The sequence below is a fragment of the Oreochromis aureus genome, linkage group 4 (genome assembly GCF_013358895.1).
Source record: "Oreochromis aureus strain Israel breed Guangdong linkage group 4, ZZ_aureus, whole genome shotgun sequence".
NCBI lineage: Eukaryota > Metazoa > Chordata > Actinopteri > Cichliformes > Cichlidae > Oreochromis > Oreochromis aureus.
The window spans coordinates 5,626,432-5,640,332 of NC_052945.1; the positions used below are offsets into that span (position 1 = coordinate 5,626,432).

The 13,901-nt window shown below is 40.7% G+C and overlaps 1 protein-coding gene across 1 annotated transcript in view; it reads left to right on the forward strand.

Annotated features, from left to right (window-relative positions):
- cacng2a (calcium channel, voltage-dependent, gamma subunit 2a) overlaps window positions 1–13,901 on the forward strand; it is an 81,534-nt gene that overhangs the window by 47,796 nt on the left and 19,837 nt on the right. The window contains exon 2 of the mRNA XM_031751176.2: window positions 2,746–2,829. Within this exon, the coding sequence (XP_031607036.1) occupies window positions 2,746–2,829 (84 nt within the window). The remainder of the gene's footprint in view (window positions 1–2,745; window positions 2,830–13,901) is intronic.

A 13,901-nucleotide genomic window follows, 5' to 3' on the forward strand; every position in this document is an offset into this window, starting at 1 on the left:
TCTCCTCCTCCTTCCCATTAATTGTCTTTCTGCCTGCTTTTCTCTCTTTTCGTCTTCCCCCCTCTTTGCCACAGAGCCTGTTGATGAAAATCCTTTTTATTTTGTTGTTTATTAATGGGTTAGAAGCGATAAATGAGTGGTACACTATTTCACACCTTTTGATTGTCTGAATTTATTAGAGTAGTTTTGTATGAGCAGTGCAGCCCCTCAGTTCATCCAGCGTATGAAATGTGATCGTTAGCTCCTCTTCCATTAAGCTGACTTTATTCTGATAAACACCAGGTGGGTGGAGCTTCTGTACTTCTGTCTAAATGATCCACATAGGTGACCATATTCAGAAATCCTGCAGATCCTAGAATAGAAAAATGAAAGTTTAGAGCTGAGAACAGGAATTGACTGACGACTCTTAATTTGTACTTTGAATTTGGCGTAAACAGCATAAAATCATCCTTCCTTGCATCAGTGGGTCAGGCAGCTGCTGGTGGTGGTGGTGATATAATGGTGTACGGGATATTTTCGTAGCACACTTTGACCACCTTAGTGCCTGAGCATTCCTGTTGACTATGTAAATCCCTTTATGACCAGTTACTGATCTTCTGATTAACAGGGAACCATGTCACGAAGATCAAACGAGTTTCAGTTTCAGTTATAAAGACTCTCTTCACCTCACTGCAGTTGCATCTTGATTGTAACTTTTTAGTCAAAGAAGGACTAAATATTAGGACTACATGAATGTTTTAAGGAGTTCACCTCATTCTTTAGCAACTTTTTATAGCCTCTTCTTTTCTTAGTAATCAGACCTCTTTCACAACTCTGAAGGGGAAGCTGAAGGTGAATATGGCGCGTGCCAAATGGCTGACTGCAAATTTTCCATAGATATTTATAAAAATTATATTTATAGATATTTAAATTAAATGATTTTATAATCCTTTAGAGAAAACCTGATATATAAAAGCTTATATATAAAAATTCTTTAGGGGGAACAGTGCAAAATAGTTTCAGTTTTGGCTGAAATGAAAGAAACGTGGCAGAGTGACTAAATATGACACAATTTAAAAGCAATATTAATGTTCTTATTGAGCTTTATTTTGAACACTGGTACCCAGACTTCCTTAAAGAGAACATCTGTGTGAACTGGTGATTCTCACATATATCCCATGTTTTTCACCATTCAGGTCTGACCTGTGCTTTTTTAATTGCATCAGCTCATTTTTATTTTTACTGAATTATGGTAGCATTTGTGCTACATCTGTAGACAAACTTTATAAGTGACAGTGAGACGATCAGAGGAACATTTCTCCATTCAATGCTCGTACCAGACAACAGCTGGCGCTAAGCCACAGGTCGTGATGAGAGAGTCGATCGAGGGCGCTTTGATGGCTTGTTTTGTCAGGTGACGCTCTCTTTAATATCTGAGTGGTCATCACCAGGGGGTCCCCTTCCCACCGCTGCATGTGGGCCATTCACAGAGCAATAACCGCATCCCGCTGTGCCCATCATGCCTCGCTGCCAAGACCTCCTCAGCACCATGGTAACCAACACCTGTTCCCCTAATTAGAGGGACACTGTAGGGAAAGGAGATGAAGAAGTTAATGAAACGCTAATCTGGTCCAATCAAACGGCCAGGCATCTGCCTCCTCGCTGCAGCAGCAGGTGACCATAATGGATGCCTTATGGGCGCCTCCCCCGCCACATCACCCTGAGTGACCTCATCAATGCCAGATCTCTGCACGGAGCAGACAGGCAGGGAAGAGCTGGGGGGAGGGGAGAGGAGAGGGATGCTGTTTCCTGGATGGACAGCATACCTGAACGGCGAGGTGTCAGCCAAAAAGAGATGAGGTTCTCTCTGCACGGCAGTTGGAGCAGCTCCAGGTCGCACCAGCTGCACAGCTCTTGTTTACAAGCTGCCAACTGCTGCCAGAGAGGCCTGATGCTCAGGTGTGCTTTCTAAAGTCCACTCATATGAGCTGTTATGACACTGTCTGTGTTGACCATTAAAGGAACAAAAGTGTTGTGCATGATCATACACCAGTTTGTGTTTAATTATTAGTTAGTATTGAACTCTGGCTCTTTTCCACAGTGGGACTTTTGTCCTGTCTCACTCCCCTCAGCCCCATCCAGTTGCAACAGATAACAGCCCCTTCCCAAGCCTGGATCTGCCAGAGGCTTCCTTCCTGTTAAAAGGGAGTTTTTCCTTCCCACTGTCGCCAAGTGCTTGTTCATTGGGGGTTGTCTGATTGTTGGATTTTCTCTTTATTACTGTAGGATCTTTACCTTACAGAATAAAACACCTTTAGGTACATATACTGTTTGAAACCTAAAATATTCAAAGACCAAAAAAAACCAACCATGACTTGGTCAGGACCTTTGAACCTGTCCTCCAAGTTGTGGAGCTGTGAAAATGATATTTTAAACAGTCAGACTGAGAAAAGCTAAAGAACAAAAACATGAACATGCAAAACAGTTTTTACCCTTATCTACTTCACTTATAAAACGCAACAAAACAAGTATGTTGGCATGGCCCACGTGTTAGATTCAATCTGGTACACCAGTAGTAACTGGTTGAGGAAAGTCAAATTCCTTCCTCTATAGAAATTCTTTTGGACTGAGGATACATAGTGTGTTGATGATATGGAGTGTAAAAGGTCGACGTGTCTGTCTGATATCAAACTGGCTCCAGTTGTAGATTTTTGCAGTGTTTCATTTAGAGCTCTCCTGAACCCTTTTTCTGTTTTCACTCAACAGGAAACTTCAAAGGCATGTGTAAACAGATAGACCACTTTCCCGAGGAAACAGATTATGAAGCAGACCCATCTGAGTACTTCTTACGTAAGTATATATTCAGTCTTTACTTTCACATACAGAAAAATTGTGACTTTTTTCTGTTTGTCTTTAAAGTGACTACACGAGAAAAAAAAATCACTTCAGGAATTTTGGTTCTCCTTCTAAAATTTCTTTTTGAAATTTGTCCCACTTTTTGCTCAGACTGGAGCACGGTGCCAGTCGCCGCTCTTGGCCCGTGTGTCAGCGCCGTCTCTTCCTGCCTTTAGCGTGAGGCTGGCCAGGCTGAGCCCTGCCAAGCAGCTCGTCTGTTTTTACTGCTTGGCTGTGTGTAACATAACGTGCAGTGTTACAGTCGGCTGTGTACCCTGTAAACACAGCCCATTGATTTCTGCTCTCTTTTTCTTTGTGGAAGCAAGACAGAGATGCTTGTCGAACTCATTTGCCTGCTAATCCTAAAAATCACAACACTGACTCTGAGCTCATGAGGTGCTGTTACTATCACTAGGTCAATAGTCCAATTAATCTTTGTATTTGTTTAAAAGATAAGAAATTCAATTTAGAGGTTTCTCCCCTCTTTTGTAACACTGTATAATAATCAGTAACTAATTGTTAATACTTTTATGAGCACACTTAAGCATTAAATCCTTTTTTCTTTGAGTGGATTTAATTTGGTTTGTTTTTTTTGGAAGGACAGAGGAGAAATTTTTATGGGCTGCCTTCTTTCTTGTAATGCAATCTGTTAACACAGCTTTCATAGAGAAACTTTTTTGGAGTGTAATACTGATTTTGGAAACGCATTGGCTGGAGTCCTCATATCTACACTGAAAAGTTTATAGGGACACTTGTAACTTTGTGACTGCTCCAGGCCTGCTGATAGCAGTGACTGTACATGTTTCTGTTCTGCTGAAGTGTGTGGTGCAGTTGTCACTCATGAACTGTAGATACGGGGGTACAGTTCTTCATTGCACAGCAGGAACTATTCGCACTACTCAAACTTCTCCGTGTGTATTCTGTGTGCAAAAGTGCCCCAGTGCATCCACTTGGTTCTGAATATCATTACCCCTGAGACACTCACGGCGATTCAAGAAAAAAATCATAATTTTGGCATCAATGTTGATATGAGAAAACACTAACAGACTACTAGAAAATCATAAGACAGATTGAGGGGGAAAAAAGCATGTGATCATTTGACCCAAAATGAGAAACTTGTGCCAAGAAATGAGACTTTAAGTCATAATATCCAGCAACAATTTGTCATTTTTTTAACTAAAGACAAGATAATTTTTAAGTAAGTAAGACTGGAATATGTTTAAATATAAAGCTTAACGTAAAAGGAAAGGTGTAGGACCTTTCCTTTTACTTTTTTGTTTTCTTTACAAATCTTTACATACATCTCATAGTGTTGTGGAAAACTCTAAATCATGAACAAATGACAATATTAATAAAAAATAAAAATTCTTAATAGTAATAGAAGTAGTAGAAGGAGTAGTAGTATTCATTTTTATAGTATTCAAGGTTTGTGTTTAAACTTCCTAAGAAAGCCAGGACCTTCATCATTTTTTCGTACATATGGTTTGAACTTCTAACGTGCAAACAAATTCAGGTACAGAAATATTGATAAATGACTGATTTACATGCAGACTTGTGTATATGCACCGCTAGTAAATGAGGCCTAATAGCTTGATACAGAAGGCGGGTGTGAGCTTCATCCGAGTTAAAAATATTTGAACTCTACTCTCTAAAGCTTGCCACAAATTGATGTGTAGATGACTTGGTCATATAACTATATTTTTCTGTAAGTACTGACATGTGGAATTTTTACGTTTCATTAACACTGATCATAATTAAACATAGGTGCCAGCTTTAACACTCTGTCATACTTCATAAAAACGCCAATGTCCCGAGCCCCGGTTGACCTCGTTCCCCCTGCAGCCTGCAGTGCGTTGAAACTGTAAGTCAGAAAGTGTCCATCCTCTCGTCTTCGTCTGCAGGGATTGTAATCGAGGCCTGACAGACAGCCGAACGGTGTGTGCCAGTGCTGGAGATTAAGCCCGGCCAATTAGGCTGCATTTGACTCAGCGCTCTGAGCGGTTGTTCCCGCCCGTATGCACTGCGATTACGATAACAGCTCTGGTAATGATTCTAACAATGCCACAGCCCTGGCAAAAGCAGATCACACTCATAACAAGGCATCTCTCAGGCTGAGGATGACAGTCATGGGGTAGAAGCAGCGGCCTGGCCCTCAGACCACTGATGCTCTGTGCACGCGCAGGTTAACCTCTTCCCAGGCTGTGACTGGAGGAGAAGGCCGCATTGCTCCCAGTAGCTTGCCAATTAGGACACTCACATCCATAAATATTTCAGCCTCCTTCTTATATAGGTCAGGCCTCTCTCGGTCGTTGTCTCGCTCACTCTCTCTGCATCTCTTCACCCTCACACCTCACACTCATAGTTTTACATGTCCGGAGTTGCACAGTGTCTCATGTCATCTCAGTCACGATGATTTGCAGCATTGCATGTTTTTTTTTCTCCTGTATGCACGATAAGGTCATGTGGGATGCAGTATGCGTGTCTTTCGTGTTAAACCCCAGTGATGTTTTTATACATCGGCGCTTTTCCCTTTCACGGACACACCTGGCATTTCCATAATGAGGAGTTTCACGGTGCCTCTGGGTGGCCAAAGATGGAGAAAAGCTGCCTTTGCTCTCACATGCAGCTGAGGGAAAGAGGGGATAGTTATGCAACAGGAATGATGTCACTTCAGGTGAAGGCCCGACGGAAGTGACATCACCGGCGAGCACGGCGTCCAAAATCAAGGGGACACACTGGTGATGTCATCAGACAGCATAGTGAGGAGGAGGGAGGGAGAAATTCGGTGATGTGGCTGCCGAGCATAAAACAGACAAATCTGACTTTACTGTGCTCAACATACACCCCCGCTCCACCGCACATGCACAGATCTGCTGTCCTCATGCCGACATCCACGCATGTACAAATACATACGAGCACGCCACATGTCAGTAGCTTCTCTGTGTGCGTGTTTGTGAGTGCGTGTGTGTCTGCTCCGTGAGTCCAGCTCTCCCAATAGCAAGGCAGTTTGCGCATCCACACGGGGTTATATAAGCCAGCTGAGGCACACTAAAGCGCCAGTGGGTTTTTAGATCATGCCGTGTTGGAGCTCCCATCATCCTCTGCTCTACTGGGCGCTAAGCAGCTGAGAGAGAAGAAACAGAGGAAGAAAACGCCTAGTTATGCAATCTGCTAATACTAAAAACTGAACAACGTGTAGCAATGAGAGGGAAAAATCATGTACGGGGAGGAGATGTGGATGCCCATGGATCCACGCTGGAGCAGGAAATTAACTGTTAGTCACAGGCAGGCATTTTAGTCTCTTGATATTATTTTTAGCAGTATTTAGCCTCTTCAACTTTTGAATTAGTCAAACTGTTGATTAAATGATCCAAACAAATTTCCCACGTGTGGGACTAATAAAGGTTATCTTATCTTATCTTATCTTATCTTATCAAACCTTTGTTATTTTCTGCAGTAGCAGTTTTGGGAATGTTTTACTAGCCTCGATTTAATCATCACAAAACCAAGTGATGATTGAAATTTGGACAGATAAATATACAGTGCTGTGCAAAAGTCTTGAGCCATCCCACAATAGGTGAAGCGATTTATTGAATATAACATATAAGCAAAAATAAGAGTTCATACAACATGCTCGAAGGACACAGTCTGAACCCACTCGGGCAAGCTGTCTTCTAATTTCTTTAAGTAGTCTTCAAAAAATGTTCTCCAGACTTCTTGAAGAGCATTAAAAAAATTTGGTGGCTGCCTTTTAGTCAGTTCTCTGCTGAGATGATGCCACACTGCTTCAATGATGTTGAGGTCTTTTGTTCCTCATACTTCTTATCTACAAGTTGACCAAATTTCAGGTAAAAGTATGACTTTTTTAAGAAAGCAATAAGCATTTAATAATTTTCAAATGTCTTTCATTGTACTTCTTTACTTATAATATAAATTTAAGGTCGTTGCATGCATAGCTTTGAATTTCAGCATTAGCTTACTTAGTTAAGTAGTTACATATCCATGTTAGTACTTTGATTGTAGAATAGTCATAGCTATTTGGATCTATTAACCTATAAATCATTGAAAACATGCAAAACATTAAGCGTTGTAAAATAATTTTAAAGCAGACTAGATGCAAATGTTAATACTGACACGTTTTTAGCTCTAGATTAGACATTGATTTTGCTTTATTCACAAATCATGTCAATTTACATATTTTAGAATGTCAATAATTAAAAGTGACTAAAATCAATGTCTTTATAGTACAAATGAACCATAGAGTCAGACCGAGTTTATTTATTTATGAGGTTGATATAAATATGACAGCAGTTAACTTAGAAGTCATATCACATTTTAAAAATGAGTTTATGAATCAGTGTTGTGTTTATACCATTTTACAAAAATCAGTTATTGTAAGTTTACCTAAGAACAATAATACTATTTGTATTTCTGTTTTTTTTTTCTTGTATTGTTTCTTCAAAGATCAATCCCACATTCAATTCAAGTTTGTTTTTTTTTCTGTGTGAATGTATTAGTCTGATAAGTGTACACTGTAGAACGAGGGCACAGCTGTGAGCGCCCACTATTTATTTACAGTGGCCCACAGGCGAGTAGTTTCAGCATGTGAAGTCAATGAAAGACAATATCACATGCAAAATGTTTTCCATTTCCATTTCCACTTTAATCGCAGATTTTTTGTTTGTCCAGATCCAGCCTTGAGTCTGCTGCTTGCATGCGTTGATCTGGAAGTATTCGCTGACATTGATGACAGAAGGACAGGCTTCTCATGGCCTATGTCACTCTAAGGCCTTGCGGCAGACTGGACGCTGGCCTGAACTGGCTTTGGTGTCGCCCGATAAAATCAATGGGTCTGGGGGAGGACACACAGGGGCTTGTAGGGCACAGGCAGGGGGTAGCAATCACACCAGCTTGCAGAGCAGTGCAGTGAGTCTCTAGTATGAGATTTGATAGTGTCTGTGTATGTGTGTGTGTAGAGATAGATAGGGGAGGGATGGGACCCAACAAGCTATCAAACGGGTATAAAATATGTTAATAGGTGGTGGTAGTTAGTATCCAGCCTGAGTGTTTGCTTCAGCAGGTTCCTAGTTGGTCGCTCTGACCTTGAGCATCCTGTACTTTTTGCAGTATCCAAGGCAACAAATAAGGAATCCGTTGCCTGATACATAAAACATACTGTGCTTAGACACGGGCCAATAAATTAATAGCCAATCATTTTTGTCCTGGATGACCAAGTGAATGTTAGCCCTCTAACTTTATATCTTATTAAGGGAGAATACAGAGGAAACTCAGCTTGTAAAACACAGAGGTGAGGGAGTGCGTCCTCACATTAAAATGAGATTAGCGTATACGGGACGAGCCACGGTGTTCCGCTGTCACCGGGACATTTGAAAAGACGGCCGCACCCTCTCAGATCAGTTTTACACATTTATTCATCAGTTGTGAGTCGTAACAGGCTGAAATTTCCCATCACTTGATAGAAAATTATATATGCGCGTTCTTTTTATCTTCAAACATTGAGCGGTAAAAGAGTCAGTTTTGACAGTTTGTGGGCTTTTTGTGCAGTACATAACCAAAGTGAAAATGTTTCACGCAGTGATGCAAGACAGAGGGGAAGCTGATCCATATGCAATCAAAAGAGAAAAAAATACCTCTGGGTACTAAAGAAGAAACTGGTTCAATACATGAATTCCGTATGAGATAAATTTGTGGAAATGAGCTTCCAAGTAAAAAGTAATTTATGTTGAAAGTATTTAGTTTTTCTGTAGTTTAGATAATAATTAGAATGATTTTATTCAATTCAATTTGACTTGCGTTTAGCAGGAGGTTCTTATGTGGCCCTTAGCCTGTTGTCTCTGTCATGGAGTCATGGAGGGCTTTGAAAGGGACGAGCAGACTCTTGTATTGGATGTGCTGGAGAATGGGGAGCCAGTGAAGCTGGATGAGGAGAGGTTCTGTCAAATTTGAATCTTTTTTAAGAAGACCAAAATGGCACTACAGCAATCTTACGTGAGAACTTCAGAATCAGAATCTTTACTGCCATTATACAAAAAGCACAACAAAATTGTATGCAGGCTCTTTCAGTGCAAAGAGAGCAATATAACTATCTTAATAAACATTTTTCTCTATATAGGGATTGGATATTTTTACTTGAGTTCTATGATGTTTGGGTATGAGAAAGAAAGGGGCGGAGTCTTGTTGGACTAAAGTAAGCTTAACATGAGGCATTAGTGATGTTGGCAGTTGTAACAGCAGTCTGGCAAGGAAGGAGCGCCTAACAGGTCCAGCGGGCATGTGGTGTGGAGGTTAGCTGGATAACTCGAAGCCAGTCAGTTAAATCAAACAAAAGGCCTTTATTCGTTTGTCAGCAACATAAGACCATACAAGCCAGGCCTCCACGGCTCCTACTCTGTCCGTACATACATGTGCGGGGATTGGAAGTCGCAGGCGCCAGCCCATTACAACGGTAAGGTTTCTCCTGAGAACAGAACACAAGCAGCATCTAATGTTGCCGCTATACTCACACACCCACTAGGAGACTCCCACAACTACTAGTTGTGGGACCACCTGGAGGATGGTAAACATGTTTTTTAATGGACCACCTGGATCACCTGTGACACCATCCACTTTCCAAAAAAATGAAAATAAAGATGAAAGATTAGTTTTGATCTGGAGGAGATTCAGCACGAGTTTAAGAAGATATCAGGGATTTCTACAGAGAGATCTATAAATAGTAGACTCACTGAAAACAGTCCAGAGGTGCCAGCGAACATATTTAAATCAGGTATTGTGGACATTCCTGGTTGCATTAGAAGTCTTCTGATAGATTTTCCACCCTGACAGTATCTAACACTCTAATCAACACAAGTCAGTAAATTTATTCATCATTCAATTTTCTGTGGTAATCACACGAAAAGCTTCTAGATGTGTATAGAAAGTGTGGGAAGAAGATTAAGATGAGTTAAGCAACATGGATTAAGGAAACCTGAGGAGCAGCACAGTTTGGTTCATATATCTGTTGGGTGTGTATGTGATCACACGGGAAACATGGTCACAATGTCCCCTTCTGTTTTTGAGTTATAGCTTTGAAGAATGCATTGAAAAGTGTTTTTCCAAAGCTTTGTGACGTCACTGTGTAGTTAACCTTTGACATTTTGATAAAATCTTGATCTTTGGCCACTATTTATGTCTCCATGTGAAAAGAGTCTTAGCACAATTTTTCATCATATCTATTTATAGTAAAATATGTTGTAATGTTGATTAAAATATTGGGTTTATAAAGCAGCTGCAAGCACACAAGCTTTGTACTGCTCATGATATGTGTATACTTTCAAACCTGTTTTGAGGCAGCTCAGTGGGGCGTTTCCTTCCCCGCATGTGCGCTGTTGGTCATGCTAAGGTCTGGCAGCGAGCCAGACGTCATCACACACACATTGAGGCGTGATCTGTGGGGACATCAGCAGTGGAGTGGAGAGTAATTACAGTAATTGAAATGTGTTCTGTGAAGGGAACTTTAGCTGTGAGAGCAGGCCTGTCACATGAACTGATTTCTCTTTTACAGTGTACCACTGACCGGCCTGCAGCGTTGGTATGCTAATGTGACGGTGCAGTGCTCGGTGGGAGAACTGCTTGGCTTTAATGACAGCAGGGTGAATGTGAGAAGATCACAGAATTGTATTCAGATCTTTGTCATCTGGTGGTTGAAATCAGTGTTCCAAAAACAAAATGTGAGTGTATCCATAACAACATTTTGCATCCCTATCATACTAATATGTGCTTCATAGGTCTGCTGTAAACCTGTTCAGAGTTTTCTTTCTTAAATTTGTGCCAAGGTCACCATCACGAGAGCGGATGATCTCAACTATCACAAAACAAAAATACAAGAAACTGATGTTTTTAAAAGGCTTGATAATGAGTTTTTTTTAGAAACTGTCAATCAAATTAGCCAAATCTTATATGTACAAAACTCCTCAGAACCGTGTAAACACACTTCACACGAATACATATCTATGGAAACTTTGAAAAACAAGTCAAAAGAGCAAAAACAATGATTAATTTCCTGAGTTTACATCAAAATATAAACTTGGGAAATTCAACACTACTTACTTATGCTGCAAAATGGTTGGGAAACCATTTTTGGCAAGTAAAAAATGTTTTTTATAACAGTTTTTGCTATTTTAGAGGCAATAGTGCAGCGGTCCCCAACCCCCGGGCCATGGACCGAGAGTTGAGGCTCAGGTGTGAAATTCATGGTTTTCAGGGGTTTTATCATTTTTTAGCGTTATGGGTTTTTTTATCATTTTTATCATTAACTCAGTTTCCCTGGGTCTTTTCTCGTGTGTTATGAATAAATCTTCTTTTTTTGGTACCGGTACTGGTTTTATTTCGTTGTATTTATCCGCAACAACGTAAGGCCTGTCCGTGAAAATATTGTCGGACATAAACCGGTCCATGGCGCAAAAAAGGTTGGGGACCACTGCCATAGTGCACCCATAACATGCACATTAGGGCTTCACTTAAGAAAAAGAATTATGCCTTCAGGGCCTTTTTTTGCTGGAAAGCTTTGTACCAAAAAGTGGTAAGGCATGGATAATGTTGTCATTAAAGTAGTCATGTTATGCTTTTTCTTATTTTTTGTCATATATAAAATCATAGAAGTGGATGTGCACGCTAACCATGTCAAACATTTCAAGTACTGAGGTGAGAACATGAAAAAGAAGGTTCAGGTTTCAGAGAGTTTTTTCTACTCCGCTCTGTATGATGTATGATGGGAGAGGATATTCTTGGTGATCTCAGACAGAAAGTTGACTCTGATTAGGCTGACTTAAAAATTGTGTGGCCTTAAAAAGGGAAGAGCAACAACAGCTTGTTTCAGTGAGTGAATGACCTGACAAACCGCATCAAGTCCCATTTAAGGTAAATAAGGATTATTTGAAACTATTCAAACCTACTTTCTTATTGCTATTTGTTTCACATGGGACTCAAAACCCAGTAACCTATGTGAAAGTCTGCTGCTTGACTCCACCTCCTGTTGTTGTGGACTCTGCCCTCTTTCTACCATCTCACAGCACTTCATTAAAGCTGTCTGGCAGTCTGCATTATTGCAGTTATCTATGGTCCATCTTTGCGTTACCATCCTTCAGCTGTGACTTGGAACAGATTAAAAGTGTGGAAGATCCTCAAATGATGTGACTAACTGTAGCTTAGCTGGGTTTTTTCTTTTCTGCTAACGCAAGCTGTGGTTTTTGCTTGAAATCTGTCGGCCAGCTGGGGTCTTTCTGTTTAGAATTGCACGTTCTCCATGTGCTTGCGTGGGTTCTCTCTTGCATGCCGGCTTGCTCCCACGGTCTGAAGACATGCATGATAGGTTAATTGGTGATTCTAAATAGACCATATGTGAAATACTATTGCTGGTGGCTGGTAACCTATTCAGGGTGTATCCTACCTGTCCTGTGAGACTTTAGGTATTTTCATGGTCCTTTTGACATCATTCACTTCCAGGTAATGTTTGCTGATATGCAGTTACAAGTAGTTATTTTCTGTTGTTTTGCTTAAAAGTGACTTAAATAAAAAACATACATAAATAAAAATTAACAATTCATAAATAAGAGGGGTCTTCAGCATCAATTGCGAATAAGTCTATTGTTCTTGTGCCACTTTGCAAATGCCAGTGAGTAGAACCTGCATCTATTTTTCAGTCATTTCAAGTTGAATTGCATTCTGCCTGCGATGCGTGTTGTCAAGACGGATAAGCTTTCAGAAACAGGATGAAAGCTGTGCAAGCACTCTCTCAAATTTTATATTTAGCCACCAAAGCTAATTTCCGTTGTCTGTGCACATCGTTTTACACTGTATATTTTTTGTGGGTGATTGATGCCAGGTAGATGAGGAGGGGGGAGCCTCACGGCCAGGACGAGGACGGTGCAAGGGCTCGGTATTGAGGAAGAGGAGGGGGAAGATGTGGAGGGGGATTAATAAGCGTTTGTAGTATTAAGTCAATGTGCCTGGGAGCTGAGGCACCTGATTAGCATGACCCCATCCTGCACATCAGCACATTTAGGGCTGGGGGAGGCTGATTAAGAGCCAATGCTAATTTCCTCTCAGCCCTGTCAATGAAAGAGAGAGAGGGGAAGACAGAGGGGAGGGATAGAAGGTGCAGGGAGATGCATTTGTAAAGAGGACAGTGTGCATGTTTAGACACGTGAATATGTTATACAATGCAATACAGCATATGAACAAAACTACTGGATCATCTAAATGTACAGAAACTGCTCAGCTATAGAAACCCATGCCATGAAGTTCCCGGTGTCAGGGTTTGTCCTGATGTTGATACCAGAGAAGGCTTGCTCCTCTACAGTCGTTTATATAGGTTATGTTATATATAAAAGCTGAGGCAAACGATACAGTTTAGGTTCCTATGTAAGTTTTTACTAAGATAAAAATAATGAAAAAGTGCAGTTTAGTCATTTGTACTTTTAGTTTAGCCTAATTTATCACCATTTAGCTTCATTTCAGAATATACAGCACTCAAATAGTATTTTACAGACATCCCTCAACATGTCAGGTAGTCGAGTTGCTCTGCTGATGCTGTGTAGGTTGTAGTAGTAACAACAGGAATTATAGAGCAACTTGCTGAGAAAGGAGAACTTTGCCTTTTAAGATTTGTTTAATTTTGTCTTTTTATCAGTTTAATTCAGATTTATATATATAGCGCCGAATCACAACAATAGTTGCCTCAAGGTATTTTACATTTTAAGGTAAAGACCCTACAATAATACAGAGAAAAGACCTACAATTAGATAATCCCCTATGAGCAAACACTTGGCGACAGTGGGAAGGAAAAACTCCCTTTTAATGGGAAGAAACCTCAGACAGTACCAGGCTCAGGGAGGGGCGGCCATCTGCTGCGACTGGTTGGAGGTGAGGAGAGGAACACAGGACAAAAGACACACTGTTGAAGAGATCCAGAGAGTAATAATAACTAATCAATAAATGCTGAGTGGTGTACAAACACATAGTGTGTGAAT